This window comes from Natator depressus, chromosome 2 (genome assembly GCF_965152275.1).
Source record: "Natator depressus isolate rNatDep1 chromosome 2, rNatDep2.hap1, whole genome shotgun sequence".
NCBI lineage: Eukaryota > Metazoa > Chordata > Testudines > Cheloniidae > Natator > Natator depressus.
In genome coordinates, this window is record NC_134235.1 from 244,854,637 (window position 1) to 244,874,687 (window position 20,051).

The 20,051-nt window shown below is 41.0% G+C and overlaps 1 protein-coding gene across 1 annotated transcript in view; it reads left to right on the plus strand.

The window, feature by feature from the left end:
* The window catches only part of LMBR1 (limb development membrane protein 1), a 151,240-nt gene that overhangs the window by 39,900 nt on the left and 91,289 nt on the right, over positions 1 to 20,051 (plus strand). Inside the window, exon 4 of the mRNA XM_074946277.1 lies at positions 7,581 to 7,720. Within this exon, the coding sequence (XP_074802378.1) occupies positions 7,581 to 7,720 (140 nt within the window). The remainder of the gene's footprint in view (positions 1 to 7,580; positions 7,721 to 20,051) is intronic.

The following is a 20,051-nucleotide window of genomic DNA, read 5'->3' on the forward strand; positions in this document are numbered from 1 at the left end:
GTGTACATCAGCCGAAAGGGCTACTCCTCAATGGTCTTACTTGCGCTGGTGGAGCACTGGAGATGTTTTACTGACATAAATGTGGGGTGGGTTGGGGAAGGTGCAAGTTCCTTTGGAACACTGGACTATATAGAAAGCTGAATGCTGGGACTTTCTTTCCAGAACAGAAGATTTCAATGGGGGAAGTGGAAATATGCCCATAGTGATCCTGGGAGATCCCGCCAATCCCTTGCTCCCATGACTCATGGAGGCTTACACCAGGAAGCTAGACAGCAGCAAGGAGAGCTTCAACAACAGGCTCAGCAGGTGCCAAATGACCTTTGAATGTGCCTTTGGCTGATTAAATGGTCGCTAGAGATGTCTTTTTGGCTGGATAGACCTCAATGAGGAAAATATTCTGATGGTCATTGCAGTCTGCTGTACGCTACCTAATATTTGCGAATCAAAGGGGAATAAGTTTCCCCAGGGGTAGACTGCTGAGGCTGATGTATCTGGCTGCTCAAAATCAGCAGCCAGCCTAAGGGCAATTAGAGGGGCACAGCAGAAGGCTGTTTGAATTAGGGAGGCTTTGAAGGTGCATTTTGATGATGATTCCCAGTAATGTGTCTTTATGTGTTGCATTTGGCCAGGCAATGCTTACTTGCCACCTGGAATTACTCCTGCAGTGTTTGCTTCCTGAGCGTTAATTGCAAGGAGCAAATATTCCTACCTATAGCCATTGTGTTTGATGGTTAGCACTGAGTGATGTCTGTATGCATGTCACAAATAAAGACTCATTTTATTTCAAAGACTCAAGTTTAATAACAGGATGAACCACAAACTTTTGGTCAAACAGGGGACATGCAAAGAGGAACAGTTTCATGGTGAGGGCCCGCACAGCTGGATGTAAGTACAGCTTTTGTTGGAGAACCAGTCCCTACGTGTGGAGTGCATGTGGTACTGTGAAGGACCAGGAACATGCAAGGAATGTGGTGGGAGAGTTTGGGGAGGGCATGGACTGGAGTTCTGTAGTGGATGGAGCGGGAGTTGGGCATGGATGTGCTCAGATTGCAGGCTAATGAGGACCTTCAACGTCTCTGGCCCTCCAGGAGCTTTATCATCCGCTCCTGCCCCTGTGTCCTTTCCTGGCTATCCAGTCTGAGTCTTTCGTTGATTGTCTCCCTCCATGCTCTTGTTTCATTATATGCTGCATCTGTTGACTGCAGCACTTCACAAAACATATCCTCCTTACTCCACCTGGATCGGCACCTTACCTGACAGAGGTGCTCCACCGGTATAGAGGAGTGGTTCCTGAAGGGCACATCTGCAGAAGCCAAAGAAACAATGAACAGAGACAGTATTGTGAGTGCGCTCACAGCCGTGAATCACAAGTTACACACACCTCTTTCTCACTATCTTTTGTCGAGCACACAGGCCAGCACAGGTCCCAAATACGATGAGTTTAGGGGGAGAGTTGGGTGGGCAAGGGGGAATGGGCAAGAAGGGACAAAGGGTGGTTTGCAAAGGGGGTTACTGTAAGTGGCTAGGGAGCCTATTCTGAATATTGGTACCCTTTTCCACAGGCTAGGGTATTGAACCAGATATCTCACCCCTAAGGGTAACCCAAGATGCAGGGGTGTATCTCCTGCATGTGTGTGGCTTCAGTCTGGCTCGGTATGCTGCTTGCCTGTGTGCTGCTCTGGTTCCTGCAGAAATAATTGCCAGGTGGCTCAGAAAAGTTTCCTACAGCTGGGGAGAAACAAGGCAGCTCTCCCAAGGAACTTTAGGCAGAGGTTTGCAGAATACCTAACAGAAAAGTTTCGTAGAGATCACTGTGGAGGATTCCAGGTACTTCTCTGTGTACGTTAATAAACTTTTCTGCCATGGCCCCACTGTGTAGATGGACGGGCTCTGTTGCTAATTTCTGGCCCTTATCCCTCCTGTACCATATAACAAAATACATGAGAGCTCAATCTCTCACTGTGCAGTATCAAAGCAAAATGAGCACTTACCAGAGCTCCCCTCTCCTGCATCCTGCGCACCAGAGTTGGAGTGCTAGGACTGGCTAGACTCCTTCGGAGTGGAAAAGAGGTCCTGATTCGCCGCACCCCCGGATGACTCTGCCATGTGCTCCACATCATCCTCCAGCTTCACTTTCTCTTCCACTACTTCCTTGTCTGGGTTGAGTCCACTAGATGCTGCCATCAGTCCCCCTGAATTATCCATGGGGCTCTTGGTGGTGGAGGTAGGGTTGCCACCGAGGATGGCGTGCAGCTGCTTCTAGAAGCAGCATGTCTTTGGTGCCGCACCTGAACGACGGTTGGCCTCCCTTGCCTTCTGGTACACCTGCCTCAGTTCCTTGATTTTAGCACAACCGTTCTGCGTGTCCCTCTCTTGCCCCTTTTCATGCATGCTTCTAGTAATCAGCCTGTAGTTATTGAAATTCCTATAGCTGGTGCAAAGCTGCAACTGCACAGCCTCCTCTCTGCATATACTCAGCAGATACAACAGCTCTGGTATGCTCCACAAGGGAGAGTGTCTGTCTGCTGCAGAAAGCCGGCATGATCAGCTAGGAAGATGCTGTGTAAACTGTGCACGCCAAGCAAACAGGAAGAGGAATTTCAAAACTTCCCAGGCCTTTGAACAGGGGAGGAGTGCCGACCTGTGAACCTTTGGGCAACAGAGTTCAAACTGCGGTTGTGATGGGCATTGTGGGACACCTGGAGGCAAATTAGGGTCATGTAATCAAGTGAGGTGTCTACACTGACACTGCGTTGCTCTAACTACGTTGCAAAAAGCTCTCTGCCACTCGACGAGGTGATTTTATTATGTCAGCATAGCTGGGGAGTTACATCGGCAGGAGGAGCATTTCAATATGTACACCTCCACTGTTTTGTCAACAAAAGCTGGCTTTTGTCTACAAAACTGAGTAGTTTAGACAAGGCCTTAGTTAACTCTGACTCTCACCTAACTGAAGTCCAACTGTCCTCATTATTTTCCCTCTCTTTATTCACTATTCCCCTGCTGATTTATTCATTTTCCTTCGTCCTCTGTCCAGATCCCTCTCTTCCCTCTTATTTACTTTATCCCTTCCTTCCCATTCTTAATATTATCAACCCCACTCATTCAAAAATCATGTGATTAGCTTAGATACCATGAGATTTTTAAAAAATAGCTAATGGAGGATTCTCTTTGTTTGCCTTCTGGTGTTTAAGTCTTTTAGCATTTCATGTTTTCAAGCACTTCTCTACAGCTGTGAGGGCTATAAACTATGTATAAATGAAAGCTGAGATTCCCACATAACAAGACTCCAAGAGCTGCAGCTTTAGGAAGAAACATCTACTACTGTGGTACTTGCAGTAAAATCACAAGATTTAGCAGCACTCCATTCTCTCTTGCCCTCTCCTATGCTCATTCACACACTGTTTCCCTCCCACTTACATATGAATACCACAAGGACTGACCCCACTAAAAATGCATCGCTAGGCATGCCCCTAAATGACCATGCCTTTGCAATTTAAAAGCGTAACTTTACTGTATTCTCATTACACCTTCTTTCCTATTTCTGGCTCTACTCCACTTTCCTTCTTTCATTGTTTTGAGTGTGGTGTTTCTTCTTTTTCTTCTCTTGCCACCCTCCTCCTTTCATAGATTCCCCCCCTCCCCCATATTGTCTCCTGTTCTGTCTTCTTTCTCTCCCCATTTCTTCCTAAAGACTACTTTACCTCCTTTTCTTGTACTTCTTTTTCGTTTCTTGTCTTATTCTCTTCTTCAGGGCCACTGCATGCCCACTTTCACACACACCTTCAAGCATATGTGTTGATCCACTCCCAGGCGGTGGGGAAGTAACTGGGGCTCCATGAAGACATAAGGGTGATCAGCTGGGTAGAGCTCCTTGCATTACTGGGGACTGAGTTGTAGTTATTTTGTTGTGGACAATGCAGAGGATTAACTTTTTAGAATGTTCTAAATAAGCTGTCTAAATAACTGAAACAAGAGACCACATTTGTCATAGCACAGTAATTTAAACTTTAGATGTAGACAGGTTATTCCCACCTTCAGTTTTTGATATTAAATGGATGCTCAAGTGTGTGTGTAGATTTACTTTCTGATCTGACAAGTATGGAGTTTTTTTATGGGAGTTTTTTTGACAACTAATCATTGTTAGGCTTTAATGGTATTCTATAGTGTGGTGTTTTTTGTTTTTTTTTTAAACCCTCTTGGGTACCAGAAGGGATTTTGCTCAGGCCAAGACCAGGGCTCTCTGCTGTAAGGACAAAAACATCTGATGAAGTTACTCCTCCTGTCTGGCTTGATGCCAGGTATCAAAGATTTTTTTCAAATACTTCTAGTCTTTCCTCGGTAGGTGTTACAGGAAAGATCACCCTTAATATCTTAGCACATAGTTTTACCTTAAACACTTACCTAATATATAAATAAATGTGTAAATGACCCAAGACTGAGGACGAGAGGGCTTTATACATTTAATTTAAGCATAACATTATTGATGCATTTATCCTATTTTCATGTAACTCTTATTTTTATTCCTTTTTCAGGCAAAATCTTCTCTGTTCCTGCCAGAAATATATATTATGAATATATATATTGTAAAAATTACCCAAATTATTCCATTCCAAATATGTTTTAACCATTGCGTCCACTTAAGGACAACTAAATGTGGCTCTTTCAGTTGTTTGTCCTGGTGTTTGGAGAAATCCCACGAGGCCTCTGTTGCAAGTCAAATCAGTACAGTAATCATCCCAAACTTCAACTAAAAATAAATTAATTTTACTGTCCATTTAAACTTTCATATGATCTGCTTTATAGTTAAACATTTCACTGAATAATTAGCATTAAAGTGATTGTCTTGTTCAATATTTTAAAAACATAATATGTAATACTTGTGACTGTTACATTAAGCACGCAAATGCACTCACAGAAACACACCTAATTAATCACTGTGGGTTTTGATAATATTGAAGAACTTAAATGTTCATCTCCTTAAAAGAAGTACCTTTCAAAAAAGATCTTAAATAGCAGGTCTTGTTCACAAAGTCCCTTGACTTTGCACTGTACCCTTTTCTGATTTATTGGCTTATTATAATCAATTTCTTCAGTTATCTCTGAAGATTGCCACTATATGGAGTCATATGCCTTAGCTTCCCAATTCTGTGCTCTCTTTGCCACTGGACTTTTTTTCCCCCTCTTCCTCTCCTTACCCAAAATAAACACCAAATCATGTTTGGGAAAGCTTCTTGAGCTGTGACTTTGCTTTATTTCCATTGTTAGGCTTCTGGAACTAAGTTCTTAGCTGAATTCAGGATGTATTCCTGCAATTTAGCATTTCTTGCTATTGACTTTTTCTTTAAATTGATTAACAGATGTCAGTGTCACTTTAGTTCCCTTCCTCTTAAATGGAAAACATTTTGAAAAGATACAATCTTTTGTTGCTGATGGTCTATTTTTGAGCAACCAACAATTTTTTACTTCCACCCTGTTCCTTTACAAACGTGAAATAGCTTTTTTTTGCTATTTGTTGTAGGCTTGAAGATATTATGAAGCAGTTTTCAAATTGCTCAGCACTCTCCCTTATGCTGGTGGTAGGGTGCTATATGCCGTGCAGTAGTACTTCTCCAGCAGTATGGGCATGCTGCGGGAGAGGGACATGTTGCTTATTTCACAGTGAAAGTGTGAAGGTACTGCTGCATTTTTTAGAAACCACACTTCCCCTACCACTAGTGAATGACACCCGCTTTGAATCCAAAAAATCACTTAAGTGTTACTGAAAAACATATCTGAGAAACAAGGTGAAATACTAAATAAGTATAACTAAGAATTTCAGACTTTGCTCTCTAGTTTTGAGAGATTGTGGGTAATTAGTGAAAGGACTTTCTTGTAGAGAAAAGACTTAATTGCAGACTTTAGGCTTAGGCTATTTTATTTTGCCTTGCTGACTGGTTTATTCCAGCCTCCTTACTTGCTTTTCAGGGGGTTACACTCTGGGTTTATGAGGAACTTCTTCGGTAAATTACAGATTAACTAGATAGACAAGGTGGGTGAAGTGTATATATCTTTGTGTTTCTCACCAACCAAAGTTGGCCTATTAAAATATAATACCTCACCCACCTTGTCTCTGTAATATCCTGGGACCAACACTGCTACAACTCTGCATGCAACATAGATTAACTAGCTTGCATCTGTGAGAAAATGTACATATTCTAGCCAGGCTGTCTATTTTGTACCTGTGGTACCTCAGTTTTGGATTTGGAATCTTCAAGTGATATTTGTTTTTTGTAAAATTATAAGGTAAGGTAAGTAACTGAGTACAAGACAATATTTTTTTGCTAGCTAAATTTTAATGTTAACTTCTTTCATTAAATTTGAAGCCATAAGAATTGCTCATTGTATGTATACATGTAATATAAGCTGCCTCCTGTTCTAATGATCTTAAACTCTCTTGTTCATTAGCTGTGAATGCTTGTTATCTTTAATTAAACTTTAACTTCACAAACACACAGGTTGATACTGCGTCACATATAGTAATCATCAGAATTTTGGTTAAAGAAAACTAACACTGTAGGATTCTGGATGGCTATACCTCCATTTAAGACCACTTCGTAGTACAACAAATTGACTGTAGTGGAAATACTTGTAAACAATGACTGTGGGAACGAGTAAGGGTTTGAAGAAATGGACCCTCTCTTTGTGAGAGGGTGGGGGAGGGAGAAAATAATTCTACAGTCAAACAATATAATTATTGACATTTTCCCTGTAAGCGTCTTAGTCCAATATATATCTTAATTTTCAGTTATGCCGTTTAGAAAATTATTATAGAGTTCCATTTTAGTGTCAAACTTACACTTGAATAAAATTTTTGGTTGGCGTTGTGTTCTTGTAAAGGGTATAATTCTGTTAAAAGCGAAAAAATGGCACTTACTGTAAATTGTTTTTGGAGTATTTCAGATCAATATACTTTTCCCTTCAAAATTTTAAATGCTTATTTTATTTTTGGTTGAGATTTCCCTTCATTCTATTATCTAGCCAACAAAATAATCTTTAGCCCATCAAATGATGATGGGTCCATGCTTTGTATGGAAAGAAACGCAGTAAATCTACAATTGCATGGTTAAATAGTCATGTTCAGTTGTGATCCTGTTGACATTTTTAGTGATTAATAGTTGCATTAATTCACTTTGAACCAGTGAGTGGTATCTTTCAATCGCTCCTTCTGTTAATCTCACCACTTTCCTGAGTAGTCTTAAGGAAAGGTATATTGTCCAAAGGTATTATATGTTGAAATACTTAATTGAGCTTGGATCATGAATGTATTCCAACCCTAGAAAAGAAAAGTCCTAATATTTTTTTCAGGAATGAATTATTTTTATTTATATAATTTTGATAATTCTGTAAGCCACCTCATATTTGAAAAATAAAGATGTAGCGATGTACGTTTGTAAATATGACCTTTCAAAATATGTGCATTTTTGTAGTGTAAATTGATACATTTTTGCAATGAGCCCCATGAATTAGGTTAACTACTTTGTTGTTTGAAACATGTTATTTTATGGGCAGTAACAATGATACGTTTGTTTGACTTCCAGGCTGTTTTTGAGTACCTTCACTCTTGCAGTTTCAGCTGGTGCCGTCCTGCTTCTACCTTTTTCAATAATCAGCAATGAGATCCTGCTTTCTTTTCCACAAAACTACTATATTCAGTGGTTAAATGGCTCTCTAATTCATGGTTAGTACTTGCATAATGTAATTAAAAGCACATTTTAACAGAACACCACTTCCAGAGCATATTCTGGTTTTGAGTGATCCTTTTGTTTTTAATATACTTACTGGCATAATGGCTCAAAATTGTAAATGTTCTTGGTTTATATGCCATTGATAAATTAGGCATTTGTAATCTAATGCACAGCAGCAAATTTACAAGTCATCACCATTCTGGCTTTTTGAGGGTTGTGTTGACTAAGGGAAGGCAACCCAAAAGCTACTGTTCTTGAATACAGAAACATGTATAGCATAAGAACTGCTTTTTCAGGAAGCTAAGTAACTTGGAAATGTGAAAGAAAAGTCTTATTACACCTGTAGGTGTAATGTTCAGTGAGCTAAAGAGGGATATGGAGGAAAAAAATTGTGTTTATTTATTCAAATGCGACTAGCGGTTCATACAAGAAACTTGTCACCTACAATGGATGGATTGAGAAGCAGTGAGTTTTAGCCGCTTTTATTTTTAAAAGTAAATCATGTATATAAAATTATATATTTTGATCTTGCCACATTTATTATGGTATTTTGTTAAAGTGAAATGTTCAATGTAGAGTCTTGTCTCCCTGTGTGTTGACAGTGTCTAGCACTTTGGGCACTGCCAGAATTCAAATAATGGTAAGCGTGCTTAGTGCTCTACAGATATATATATAGTTGCTGTAGTTCCGAGCAGCTAACATACTGCAATGAGAAGATGCATCTTGGTGAGGAATTGGTGATTGTCATTGGATTTAGATGTATTAATTGAGGAAAAAACATACCTTGTGATGTCAGGGGGCAACTTGCTAATAGAAAAGATAGCTATTTGCTGAGTTATCAAAAAGCAGAGGTACCCAGTTCTTCTTTAGACAGTGTGATGGACAATGATGAGGCTTAAAATTGATATGTGGTTCTGAAGTCCCAATATTTTAAAAGGTAAACTTTTTCTAGTTGGTTAAGCTTAGAGTGTAGTATCTCTTAAGTGAATTTGAGACAAGCTGTTGCTTCCTGGTATTGAGAATTTCCATGTTTCACTAACCTGAGTCACTTATGCCCCTTTATTTCTGCTCCATGCTGAAAGCCATTGTCTCTGAACATGTAACCCCAAACTCTGCATCTAACTAGGGCAGTTTCATTTTCCATGCAGTATCCCTATCCTTTGCATGTGACAGGCGGTGATGCAGTATGGTCAGGTAATGGGGCCTGATTAGGCTTGGAATTTAGAAATCCCAGAACCAAACCCCATGCATCCGGTACAGAGCAGTTCTTGCTTTGTGCTCCTCTCAGCTGCACCAAACCACCCAATCAGAGGCGATACATCTGGCTCACTGATATGATGCTTTTGGTTGCCAGGCACTGTCTAGGCTCTGTGACCTCCTCCAATGAGACTTGGTGTAGAAGATTAGATATGCTGGCCTGAAGTTTTACTTGCCTGTGTTTGCCTACATGTTGGTTCCATTTCCTTCTTATCATCATTTTGTGCCTTGCTTTTAACCCCCTTCTTAATTCTTGAGTCCTTCACCCACTTATTACTGTGTCTTTTCACCTCTGCATCAGGAATGGTTTTCCTCTTCATCTGTGACAAGCATCCCACCCTTTCCTTCTTCAAATCCCTCCTCTAAACTCTGTACTCTGACTTAGACTTTGTTCACCTATCTCTCTGGCACCATCTAACCTTGCTTTTGTATGTTAATTGTAAGTTAACTTTAAAAAACAACCCTTCCCCCCCCCCCACAAAAAAAAAACAAAAACAACAAAAACCACACAAAAACAGAACCTCTAAGATATTTGCAGCAAACTAAATATTCTGGCTCTTGGAACATATTAAGGCAGCATTCCCTTTCTCTGTTTTCTTCATTTCTTCTCCCACTTTTCCAAAATTAGTTGACATTCTTCTTATGTTACCTCGATTTGGTTAATTTTATGTCTCTACTGACATGCAATACTTTACAGATGTAAGACAGTCATTCCTTGTCACCCTATTCTTAAAAAAAATTGGATTTTAATTCCCAAGGGAAGCAGGAATATACCATGTAGAGCAGCTCTTTCCTTCTCTACCTACAGTCAGCCACATAGATTTTTAACCTTTTACTAAATACTAAATGAGAACAATAATCCTGTCAGAGAGCAAATACTCCCTCCCCTGGCTGAAGGGGAAATGTTGTGAAAAATTTGAGCAAAAATCATTCTGTTGCTTTTGTACAGGGGAAAAATATTTCCTATATAATTTAAAATTATAATTTAAAAATTCTTTTAGAAGAGCTGTAGCACCAAAATGGCTGAAGTTGAAAAATTGAAATTTGGCAAGAAATAGCTCTCCTTTAGGAGAAGTGCCTTTGAATTTTCCAGTAAATATTTTGTTTTGATTTGACTAAGGCCATGTCAACACTACCGGCTAAATCGGCACTGCTGCAATCGATGCCTTGGTGTCGATTTAGTGGGTCTGGTGAAGACACGTTAAATTGGTGGAAGAGTGCTCTCCCATCTATTTGTGTACTCCACCTCCCCGAGAAGCGTAAGGGACGTTGGCTGGAGAGTGTCTCCCATCAACACAGCACAGTGTAGACACCGCAGTAAGTGGATCCGTGTACTTCAGTTATGCTATTCATGTAACTGAAGTAGAATCATAGACTTTAAGGTCCGAAGGGACCATTATGATCATCTAGTCTGACCTCCTGCACAATGCAGGTCATGGAATCTCACCCACCAACTCCTGTAACAAACCCCTAACTTATGTCTGAGCTACTGAAGTCCTCAAATCATGGTTTAAAGACTTCAAGGTGCAGAGAATCCTCCAGCAAGTGACCCGTGCCCCATGCTGCAGAGGAAGGCGAAAACCCCCCAGGGCCTCTGCCAGTCTGCCCTGGGGGAAAATTCCTTCCCGACCCCAAATATGGCGATCAGCTAAACCCTGAGCATGTGGGCAAGACTCACCAGCCAGACACCGAGGAAAGAATTCTCTGTAGTAACTCAGATCCCACCCCATCTAACATTGGGCATATCTATTGCTAGTAGTCGAAGATCAATTAATTGCCAAAATTAGGCTATCCCATCATATCATCTCCTCCATAAACTTACGAAACTTACTCTTGAAGCCAGATATGTCGTTTGCCCCCACTGCTTCCCTTGGAAGGCTGTTCCAGAACTTCACTCCTCTGATGGTTAGAAACCTTGGTCTAATTTCAAGTCTAAACTTCCTGATGGCCAGTTTATATCCATTTGTTCTTGTGTTCACATTGGCACTGAGGTTAAATAATTCTTCTCCCTAATGGTATTTATCCCTCTGATATATTTATAGATAGCAATCATATGTTCTCTCACCTTCTTTTTAGTTAGGTTAAACAAGCCAAGCTCATTGAGTCTCCTTTCATACGACAGGTTTTTCATTCCTCGGATCATCCAAGTAGCCCTTCTCTGTACCTGTTCCAGTTTGAATTCATCCTTCTTAAACATGGGAGACCAGAACTCACAATATTCCAGATGAGGTCTCACCAGTGCCTTGTATAACGGTACTAACACCTCCTTATCTCTACTGGAAATACCTCCCCTGATGCATCCCAAGACTGAATTAGCTTAACTTAGATGGATTAACTGCAGTAGTGTAGACCAACCCTAAGCAATGAGTTTTGAAAATCTCACTTTGTGATTAAAATATACTAAATGGACTGTGTGTGTGTGTAGCAGGGATCGGCAACCTTTGGCATGCGGCCCATCAGGGAAATCTGCTGGCGGGCTGGAACGGTTTGTCTACCTGCAGCGTCCGCAGGTTTGGCCGATCGCAGCTCCCACTAGCCCATGCTGCTTCCCGCAGCTCCCGTTGGCCTGGAACGGTGAACTGCATCCAGTGGGAGCTGCGATTGGCCAAACCTGTGGATGCTGCAGGTAAACAAACGGTCCCAGCCTGCCAGTGGATTTCCCTGATGGTCCGCATGCCAAAGGTTGCTGATCCCTGATGTATAGTTTAACAATGGTTGATGTGAAAGTAGTAAATGCACTCGTGTAGAGCCTAAGTTAGCTGTATATTGCAAAATTTAGTGAAAGTACCTAGTGAGAGCCTGCTCCAAACACCTCTGGAGTCCATGGAAAGATTTAGTGTATTTTTCAGTGTATCTCTTACTTATTACACAGCTGGCAAAGTAAATGCTTCACAGTTTGTAATGCTTGCTGGAGATGGGCTCCCTCTTGCGGACTTTATTAGGTGTATGAGATGTAGTGTTCCTATAGTGTCTAGTCACATTATGACATTTCTTTTCTGTTTTCTTTCAAAAGTAATTAGGAAGTGTTATTTAAAAAAATAACTAAGAAAACATTAAGATTGCACTCTAAAGTGTGAAGTCAGGAAATGATTGCCTGAACATCCATAATTCTGTCCCCTTGTGTATGCAATGTAAGAATCTTTAGATACAGGATCACTCGCTATTTCTCAAATACAGTATAATGTATCATTTTCCTGCAACCTGTCATACAGTTTTTTTAATATATTTTAAGTATTGTAATGAAACAAAGATATAGTTGATTGACTAGTTGAAATACATGTTTAACAGCTAAGTACTGTTCAGTTTTTGAAACAACAGCACTGAGTTCTTCAGGTGTTATATAGTGGATGAGGCAGTCAACTACAAAACAAATTGAGCTGCAGACTATACTTCCAGTAATTTTTCCACTATTACTCTTCTAATTGTTCTGTAGTATGTTATGTTGTTTGATTTATTATCCACTTCATACAAAAGTCTCTAGTAGACTTCAGCTGGTGCACACAATTAATATACAGTACTACAAGTTGCTACTGTGCATTTGATAAATAGTATTTTGTCTTATAATTGAAGACTTCATTGTAATCTGTTCACACAGGAACAGAGTTAAGGCTGCATTTTTAAACTTTTGCCCGTATAAATCAGAATCTTAATGTTGTCATTGATGCACTGTAGTTTCTTGTATTGAATTGATATGTTAAGTATCCACTTCTGTGATTTTTATTAACAGTGGGTAAATTTTTTTAACCTATTATGAGCACCTCCCTGTTTTGTTGGGTTCTTGCCTTAGTATATGATTGTAACTATTTAATATTAGTGGTGACTTTTAAAAAGTCTCCTCTTACTATATATGTAACTAGGCAGAGAGTGCATAATATTCAAGATGAGTAATTTTGTGTAATGAAAGTTTAACTGTCAACAGTTCCTGAAAATGTACTTAAAAATGGTAACATTTTCATTTCTGCTATTTTAAATGTGTCCAGCAGATGGAGGTAAAACTTAATGAAACTTGCACATAAACAGGAAGCAAAGTGCTGGGATATCTAAGCTGTTTGCCAAATGTGCAAGATTGAGTTGTTTGTTTCAGAATTGTTAAAACTTGTTTTATTGCAAGTTTCCTCTTAAATCAATACGAACAAATACAAAAAAGCATCCTAGTGGGCTGATTAGGAAAGCCTTGTACTTTGAGATTTCATTGAGTCTGTACAATTTTCATCTAAAGTTAACTCTGCCAATAGATGAAGGCCTGCAAAGTATCTTTTATACAACTTTAACACCCACTCAGTACAGGGGGAGCATAAATATTTACTTTTCAGTTTATATTGTACTGCTGTATTCTCAAATTAGTCCAACTGATTGGGAGGTGGGGTGGGAAAACAAAACTGAAGTGATAATGAAAAGAAAGGGGGAGAGGAGAACTTGTTGATGGCCACTTGCGTATACCAATGTAATGTTACTATCTTCAGGTTTTTTCCCCCCCAATAAATCTTATAATATATTTACTGAATGGGGGGAGATGTATGTGTATAAATATTAATATAGTAATATCCCAGAAGGGAAGGATGTAGTTCCCATCAACCCTGTTAGTGTACATATGTTTGAATCACAACTTCTTAAAAATCATAATCTTGCTTAACCTCAAGTAACCATTCTATAATCCACTTAAACAAATGACACAAAGAACATGCTTCTGAAATTTACCTGCTGTTCAGTGTATGTTTTTATGTTGCAAATGCTTATTCTGTAAGTCAGTTGTTTACTTTTCTTGTGCATAGTAAGTATACATCTATCATAACTCTTGAAACTTTGACAGCTGACTAACAAAACCAGTCAAATTCAACCTTTCCATCTGATTTCTAGGTAACTAAAATAAGGCCACGTATAGTGCACAAAGTGAAAGGAAACGAAATAAAAATAACCTCACAAACTGGCATAGTACTTCCCCTTTTGTATAAATATGGGAAACAGGAGAAATAATATTTCATGCTCACTGGTTTACTTACAGGGAAAGGGACTATGCAAACCTGCTTCCTCTCACCCAGTACTTGCAGTTAAGAGTGGCTGAGAGGCTCTTGCTGCAGTTTCCCAAGGGTGGCATGACTGGTGGCAGGATTTTCTCAGTTGAGGGGCCCTTTCCTTTGGAATTTGCTTTTCTTCATTCCTTGAGTCTAACAGCATTTGGGAATGTGGCACACACACACATTCTTTAGCATTTGACTGGCTGCCTCCGTTATGTTGTTTCATGTGTGTTTGGGGTTTTGTGTAATTTTGTTTTCTGTAGCTGCAAGTTAGGGCTAAATTTAATTTTTTGTGCAAGTCCATTGACTTTACCAGCAATCGACTTGTACAACAGGATTTAAATCAGTCCATTCTAGCCAAAGGAAGGGAGTGGGGGGGGGGGGGGGGGAAGGGGCGGGCATGGGGGGAGAGGGAAGCGGTTGAAAATTACTGAAAAAAATTGTAGGGGGAAAAAGATGATCACTTATCTTAATTAGAACTAAATGCAAATCTCACCTCTTTCATAGATTTGATAGAGTCTAAGGCCTGAAGGGATCACTGTGATCATGTAGTCTGATCTCCTATATAACACAGGCCATAGAACTTCTGCTCTAGAAACTATTTTGAAGATCTTTTAGAAAAACATCCAATCTTGATTTAAAAATTGTCAACGATGGAAAATCCACCACAACCTTTGGTAAATTGTTCCAATTGTTAATTACCCTCACTGTCAAACATTTACACCTTGTTTCCAGTCTGAATTTGTCTAGCTTCAATTTCCAGACTTTGGATCATGTTACACCTTTCAGATAGACTGAAAAGCCTATTAAATATTTGTTCCCCATGTAGATACTTTCAGACTGTAATCCAGTCACCCCTTAACAATCTGTTTGTTCAGATAAATCAATTGAGCACTTTGAGTCTATCACTATAAGGCTTGTTTTCTAATCCTTTAATCATTCTCGTGGTTCTTCTCTGAACCATTTTCAATTTATCAGAGTCCTTCTTGAATTGTTGGCACCAGAACTGGACACAGTATTCCAGCAGCGGTCACACCAGTTCCAGATACAGCAGGAAAATAACCTCTCTACTCCTACTTGAGATTCCCCTTTTCATGCATCCCAGGATCTCATTAGCTCTATGGCCACAAGCCAGGAACTGGTCTGATGGCTTTCAGGCAGATATATAAGCCTCAATGGAGGAACAGCAGCTCTCTGCCTAATGTCACTCCAGGGCTTCGAATTCTCTCCTGTCTGGTAGTGACAACAGACTCCCTACGCCTTAGTCTGCTCCAGCCCTGCTTCTAGTCCTGTTCTTAGTACTGCCCTAGTTTTGTTCTCACTCCGGCCTTGCTCCAAGGCCGCTCTAGACTCCTGATTCTGGCTCTGACCCCCGGGCTCCAACCACTAGGCCTAACTGCCATGGCTCCCACCACTAGGACTGACCATCCCTATCACGGTTTGACACGTATTAAAATGCATATTGTTTGTGCCTAGTTTACCCTGCAGTCCAGATCATTCTGAATCTTTGACCTGCCCTCTTCATTATTTACCATTCCCCTTTTTTTTTTTTTTGGTCTTTTGCAAACTTTATAAGTGTTGTTTTTTTGTCTTCTTCCAGGTCATTGATAACATTTTTTAAAAATAACATAGGGTCAAGAACCAATCTCTGCAGGACCTCACTGGAAACAGAACTACTGGATTACGTTTCCCTATGTACAGTTACATTTTGAGACCCATCAGTTAGCCAGTTTTTAATCCATTTAATGTATGCTACTTTAATTTTATATCGTTCTAATTTTTTAATCAAAATGTTGTGTGGTATTAAGTCAAATGCCTTACAAATGACTATTATGTCAGCACTGTCAACCAAACTTGTAATCGCATAAAAAAAAATCAAGTTAATTTGACAGGATCTATTTTCCATAAACCCAAGTTGATTTGCATTAATTACATTACTGTCCTTTAATTCTTCATTAATTGAGTCCCATGTCAGCCGCTCCATTATCTTGCCTGAGATCGATGTCAGGCTGACAGGTCTGTAATTCCCTGGGTTATCCCATTTACCCTTTTGAAAAACTGGCACAACACTAGCTTTCTTCCAGTCTTCTGGAACTTCTAAAATGTTAACAGTCCATCAAGCTCCAGAGCTAGCTCTTTTAAAACTTGTGGTTGCAAGTTATCTGTACCTACTGATGTAAAAATGTCTAATTTTAGTAGGTGCAATTTAACATCCTCCATCGATACTAGTGGACTGAAAAGCATATCATCATATGCTGAGGCTAATATCTGTCTTTCCCCCGCAAACACAGAATGGAAACATTTATTGAACACTTCTGCCTTCTCTGCACTATTATTGATAATTCTACCACTTCCCTCTAGAATTCAGGATTCTTTTTTGTTCCTAATATATTTAAAAAAACTCTTCCTTATTGTCCTTAACTCTGCTGGCTATGGATATCTCCTTGTGTCCCTTTGCTTCCCTTATCAGTGTTTCACAGTTCCTAACTTCTGATTTATATTCATTACTATCAACTTACTTTCTTCCATTTGTTATATATGATAATTTTTTGCCCCCCCCCCCTTTTTTTTTTTTTTTTACAGCTGCCTTCACTTCGCCTCTAAACCACTTTTTTTTTAAAATCATCACAGCCTTCTTTCATAGAAGATTAGGGTTGGACGAGACCTCAGGAAGTCATCTACTCCAACTCTCTGCTCAAAGCAGGATCAACCCAAACTAAATTATCCCACCCAGGGCTTTGTCAAGCCAGGCCTTAAAAACCTCTAAGGATGGAGATTCCACCACCTCTCTAGGTAACCCATTCCAGTGCTTCACCACCCTCCTAATGAAATAGTTTTTCCTAATATCCAACCTAAACCTCCTACACTGCGACTTGAGACCATTGCTCCTTGTTTTGTCGTCTGCCACCACTGAGAACAGCCTGGCTCCATCCTCTTTGGAACCCCCGTTCAGGTAGTTGAACGCTGCTATCAAATCCCCCCTCACTCTTCTCTTTCACAGATTTTCCCAGTTGTGGGATTGACTTTGATGTAGGGCTGGTTTACACTTAGGTTGGCTTCACTACATTGCTCAGAGTTGTGAAAAATTTCACACTCTGGGATGTAATTAAGTTGACCTAAGTCCTGGTGTAGATGTCACAGGGTCTGTTGATGTAGCTTCCGCCCTTAGGGAGGTGAATTTACTACAACAGAAGAACCACCTCTTCTGTCTCTGTAGTGTCTATGCTGCAGATGCATTGTTGCAGGTAGCTGTGCTGCTATAGCATTTCTAGTGCAGCCATATCATTATTGTTCCCTCAGTAGGTTCTAAAAGAACTACTTATTCTCTGTTTTGGAAAGGAAGAAATACAAATTACTAGAATTTCTGTTTTAAATACTTGGCACCAATCACGTCATCTGAGCACCTCCTAAATGCCTGTATTCTTCTTCGAGGAGTGTCCCTATGGGTGCTCCGCTGTAGATGTCCTTGTGTTCCTACTCTGCTGATCAGAGAACTTCGGTAACAGTATCCATTAGGTCTGCAGATGTGCTGTCTCTCCTCGTGCTGTGCCACGAGGCTAGCCCGCATGTGTGGGCTAATACCCCTCAGTTCTATCTCAACCACCCCTGTTCATTAGTAGTCTAAGGCTATCTTTTTATTTTACATACCTGTAATTAGGGCTGGTCTCCCTGGGGAGATCGATGCTACTGCAATCGATTCAGCAGCGATTGATTTAGCAGGTCTGGTGAAGACCTACTAAATCGATGGCAGAGTGCTCGCTGGTCGACCCCGGTACTCCAGCTCTCTGAGAAGAGTAAGGGAAGTCGACCGGAGAGCATCTGTCAACTCAGCACTGTGAAGACACTGGGATAAGTTGACCTAAGCTATGTCTACTCTAGCTACGTGAATAACATAGCTGGACTTACGCTGTAGTGAAGACAAGCCCTTAGTCTCCTAGTTACTGTTCTAGTTGTAATCTTCTTTTCCTTTCTTATTTTATCCTTGAAAATAATAAAAAAAAGACTTCAATTTCTTTCCTGCTTTTTCTCCCCCCGCCAGGGACCCTTTTCCCCCAGTGAGATATGCCCAGTTTGCTGGGCTTAAAAAAGTGCTTCACTTGTAAAGAGGCGATCCCGGTAGTGGACAAGCACTCTCAGTGCATTTGCTGCCTTGGGGAAGGCCATGTATGACAGAAGTGTGGTCTTTGGCAATAACTCTAGCCAAGATCCCACAAAGACAGAGTGCTCCACCAGAAGGTCATCTTCAATGAGGCAGCTCTCTGACCCCAGTCGCCTGGTAGACATAAGTTTTCGCCACGACCTTCTTCATCTAAGGGCTGTGGGTCAAGGAAACAGGCTGCGGACCCCTCTCATAAATCATCTAAGAAGAGACAGAGAAGTCCCCATAGTGAGCCCTGAGATAGCTGTAAGCGATCACCATCTCAGTCCAGCACCCATGGCTCACGGAAACCGACAGCAAACAGCACCGCTCACAGGCCCATGGGACCCGATGGGTATGGGCATGGACATTGAGTCATCGGCACTGAAGGACAGGAGTAAGCACTCCTCTAAAAAGATGCTCCCAGTGCACAAGTCCACATCACCACTGCCAGCGATGGCTTGCCCATTTACAGGAACGACCGGTGCAGGTAAAATGCCAGAAGCTATTGTGACAAATTTAAGGCCATTATTCAGGAGGGCCAATTAGTGGAAAGACATCGCTGCAATCTGCCACTGATGCAGCCAACAGGGCGGCTAGGTGAATCGCCATGGTTTTGGTGATGCGATGAGCGTCATGGCTCCATTTGTCAGGCTTCCTGAAAGAGGTACAGTCCAGTGTTGAGGATGTTCCTTTTGAGGGCACAGAGTTCTTTGCCAGCAAGACTGATGCCTCCCTTCACACCCTTAAGGACTCCAGTACTAGCCTCCGGTCACTGGGCATCTATACCTGGACAAAAGGGATGATTTAATCCTCAATCCCAGTATAGACTACATGGGTCTCAGTACCAACCTCAACACTACTACGAGCCACAAAGAAAGAACGGGAACTTTCCTAAACACAAATCACCCGGTCCACGATCTTTGTCCCAGCCCTCTACATTTAACCACCATGTTTGACAGGCAGGTTGAGGTGCCGTTAGACCACTCCCCTTGACCAACACAGCCAACTATCGGTCCACACCCATTTTGCCATGATTGGTAGCATTCCGCCGTGCCTGGGAATGCATAATATTGGACCAATGAGGCCTCAAGATCGTTCAAACGAGGTACTCCATCCATTTTACTTCACTACCCACTCTACAACACCCTTCCCTGTTCCTCTTCAGGACCCTTTGTCACGTGATTTTACTATGACAAGATGTAGAGCAAAACCTACAGTTAGGAGCCATAGAACCAGTACCTCAACATCTACGAGGTAATGGGTTCTACTCTCATTATTTTCTCATATCCTAAAAGAAGGGAGGTTGGAGACCCATATTTGACCTCTGAGCTCTCAACAAGTTTGTCAAGGCTCAAAAATTCAAGATGGTCACGTTATCAATGATCATTCCAACTTTGGAACAGGGAGACTTGCTTTTGGCCCTTGACCTTTAGGACGCCTATTTTCATATCTCAGTCCTCCTGGCTCACAGATGATTTGTCACATTCACTGTGGGACATGACCACTACCAATACAGAGTGCTCCCCTTTGGGCTACCATCAGCTCCGAGAGTATTTTCCAAGGTTCTTTCAGTAATGGCCGCTCCTTTACGTTTCCAAGGGATAATGGTCTACCCCTACCTGGATGATTATCTCCTCAGAGCCCGATCTCTGAGAGAGGCTCACCAAGTCATCAAAGCGACGGTGAACTTGTTTACAGAACTGGGTTTACAGATCAACATCCGGAAGTCAACCTTCACTCCAGTGTAACCTGGAATTCATAAGGGTCAACCGTGACTCGTTACAGGCCAAAGTCCTCTTGCTTCTACACAGGTTCCTATCTTTCATGACGCTCATAGACACCTTTCAGAGCAGCCTTTAGATACCAGCCGGGCTTTGCCCCCAACTCTTGGGGCATATGGCAGTGGGCACG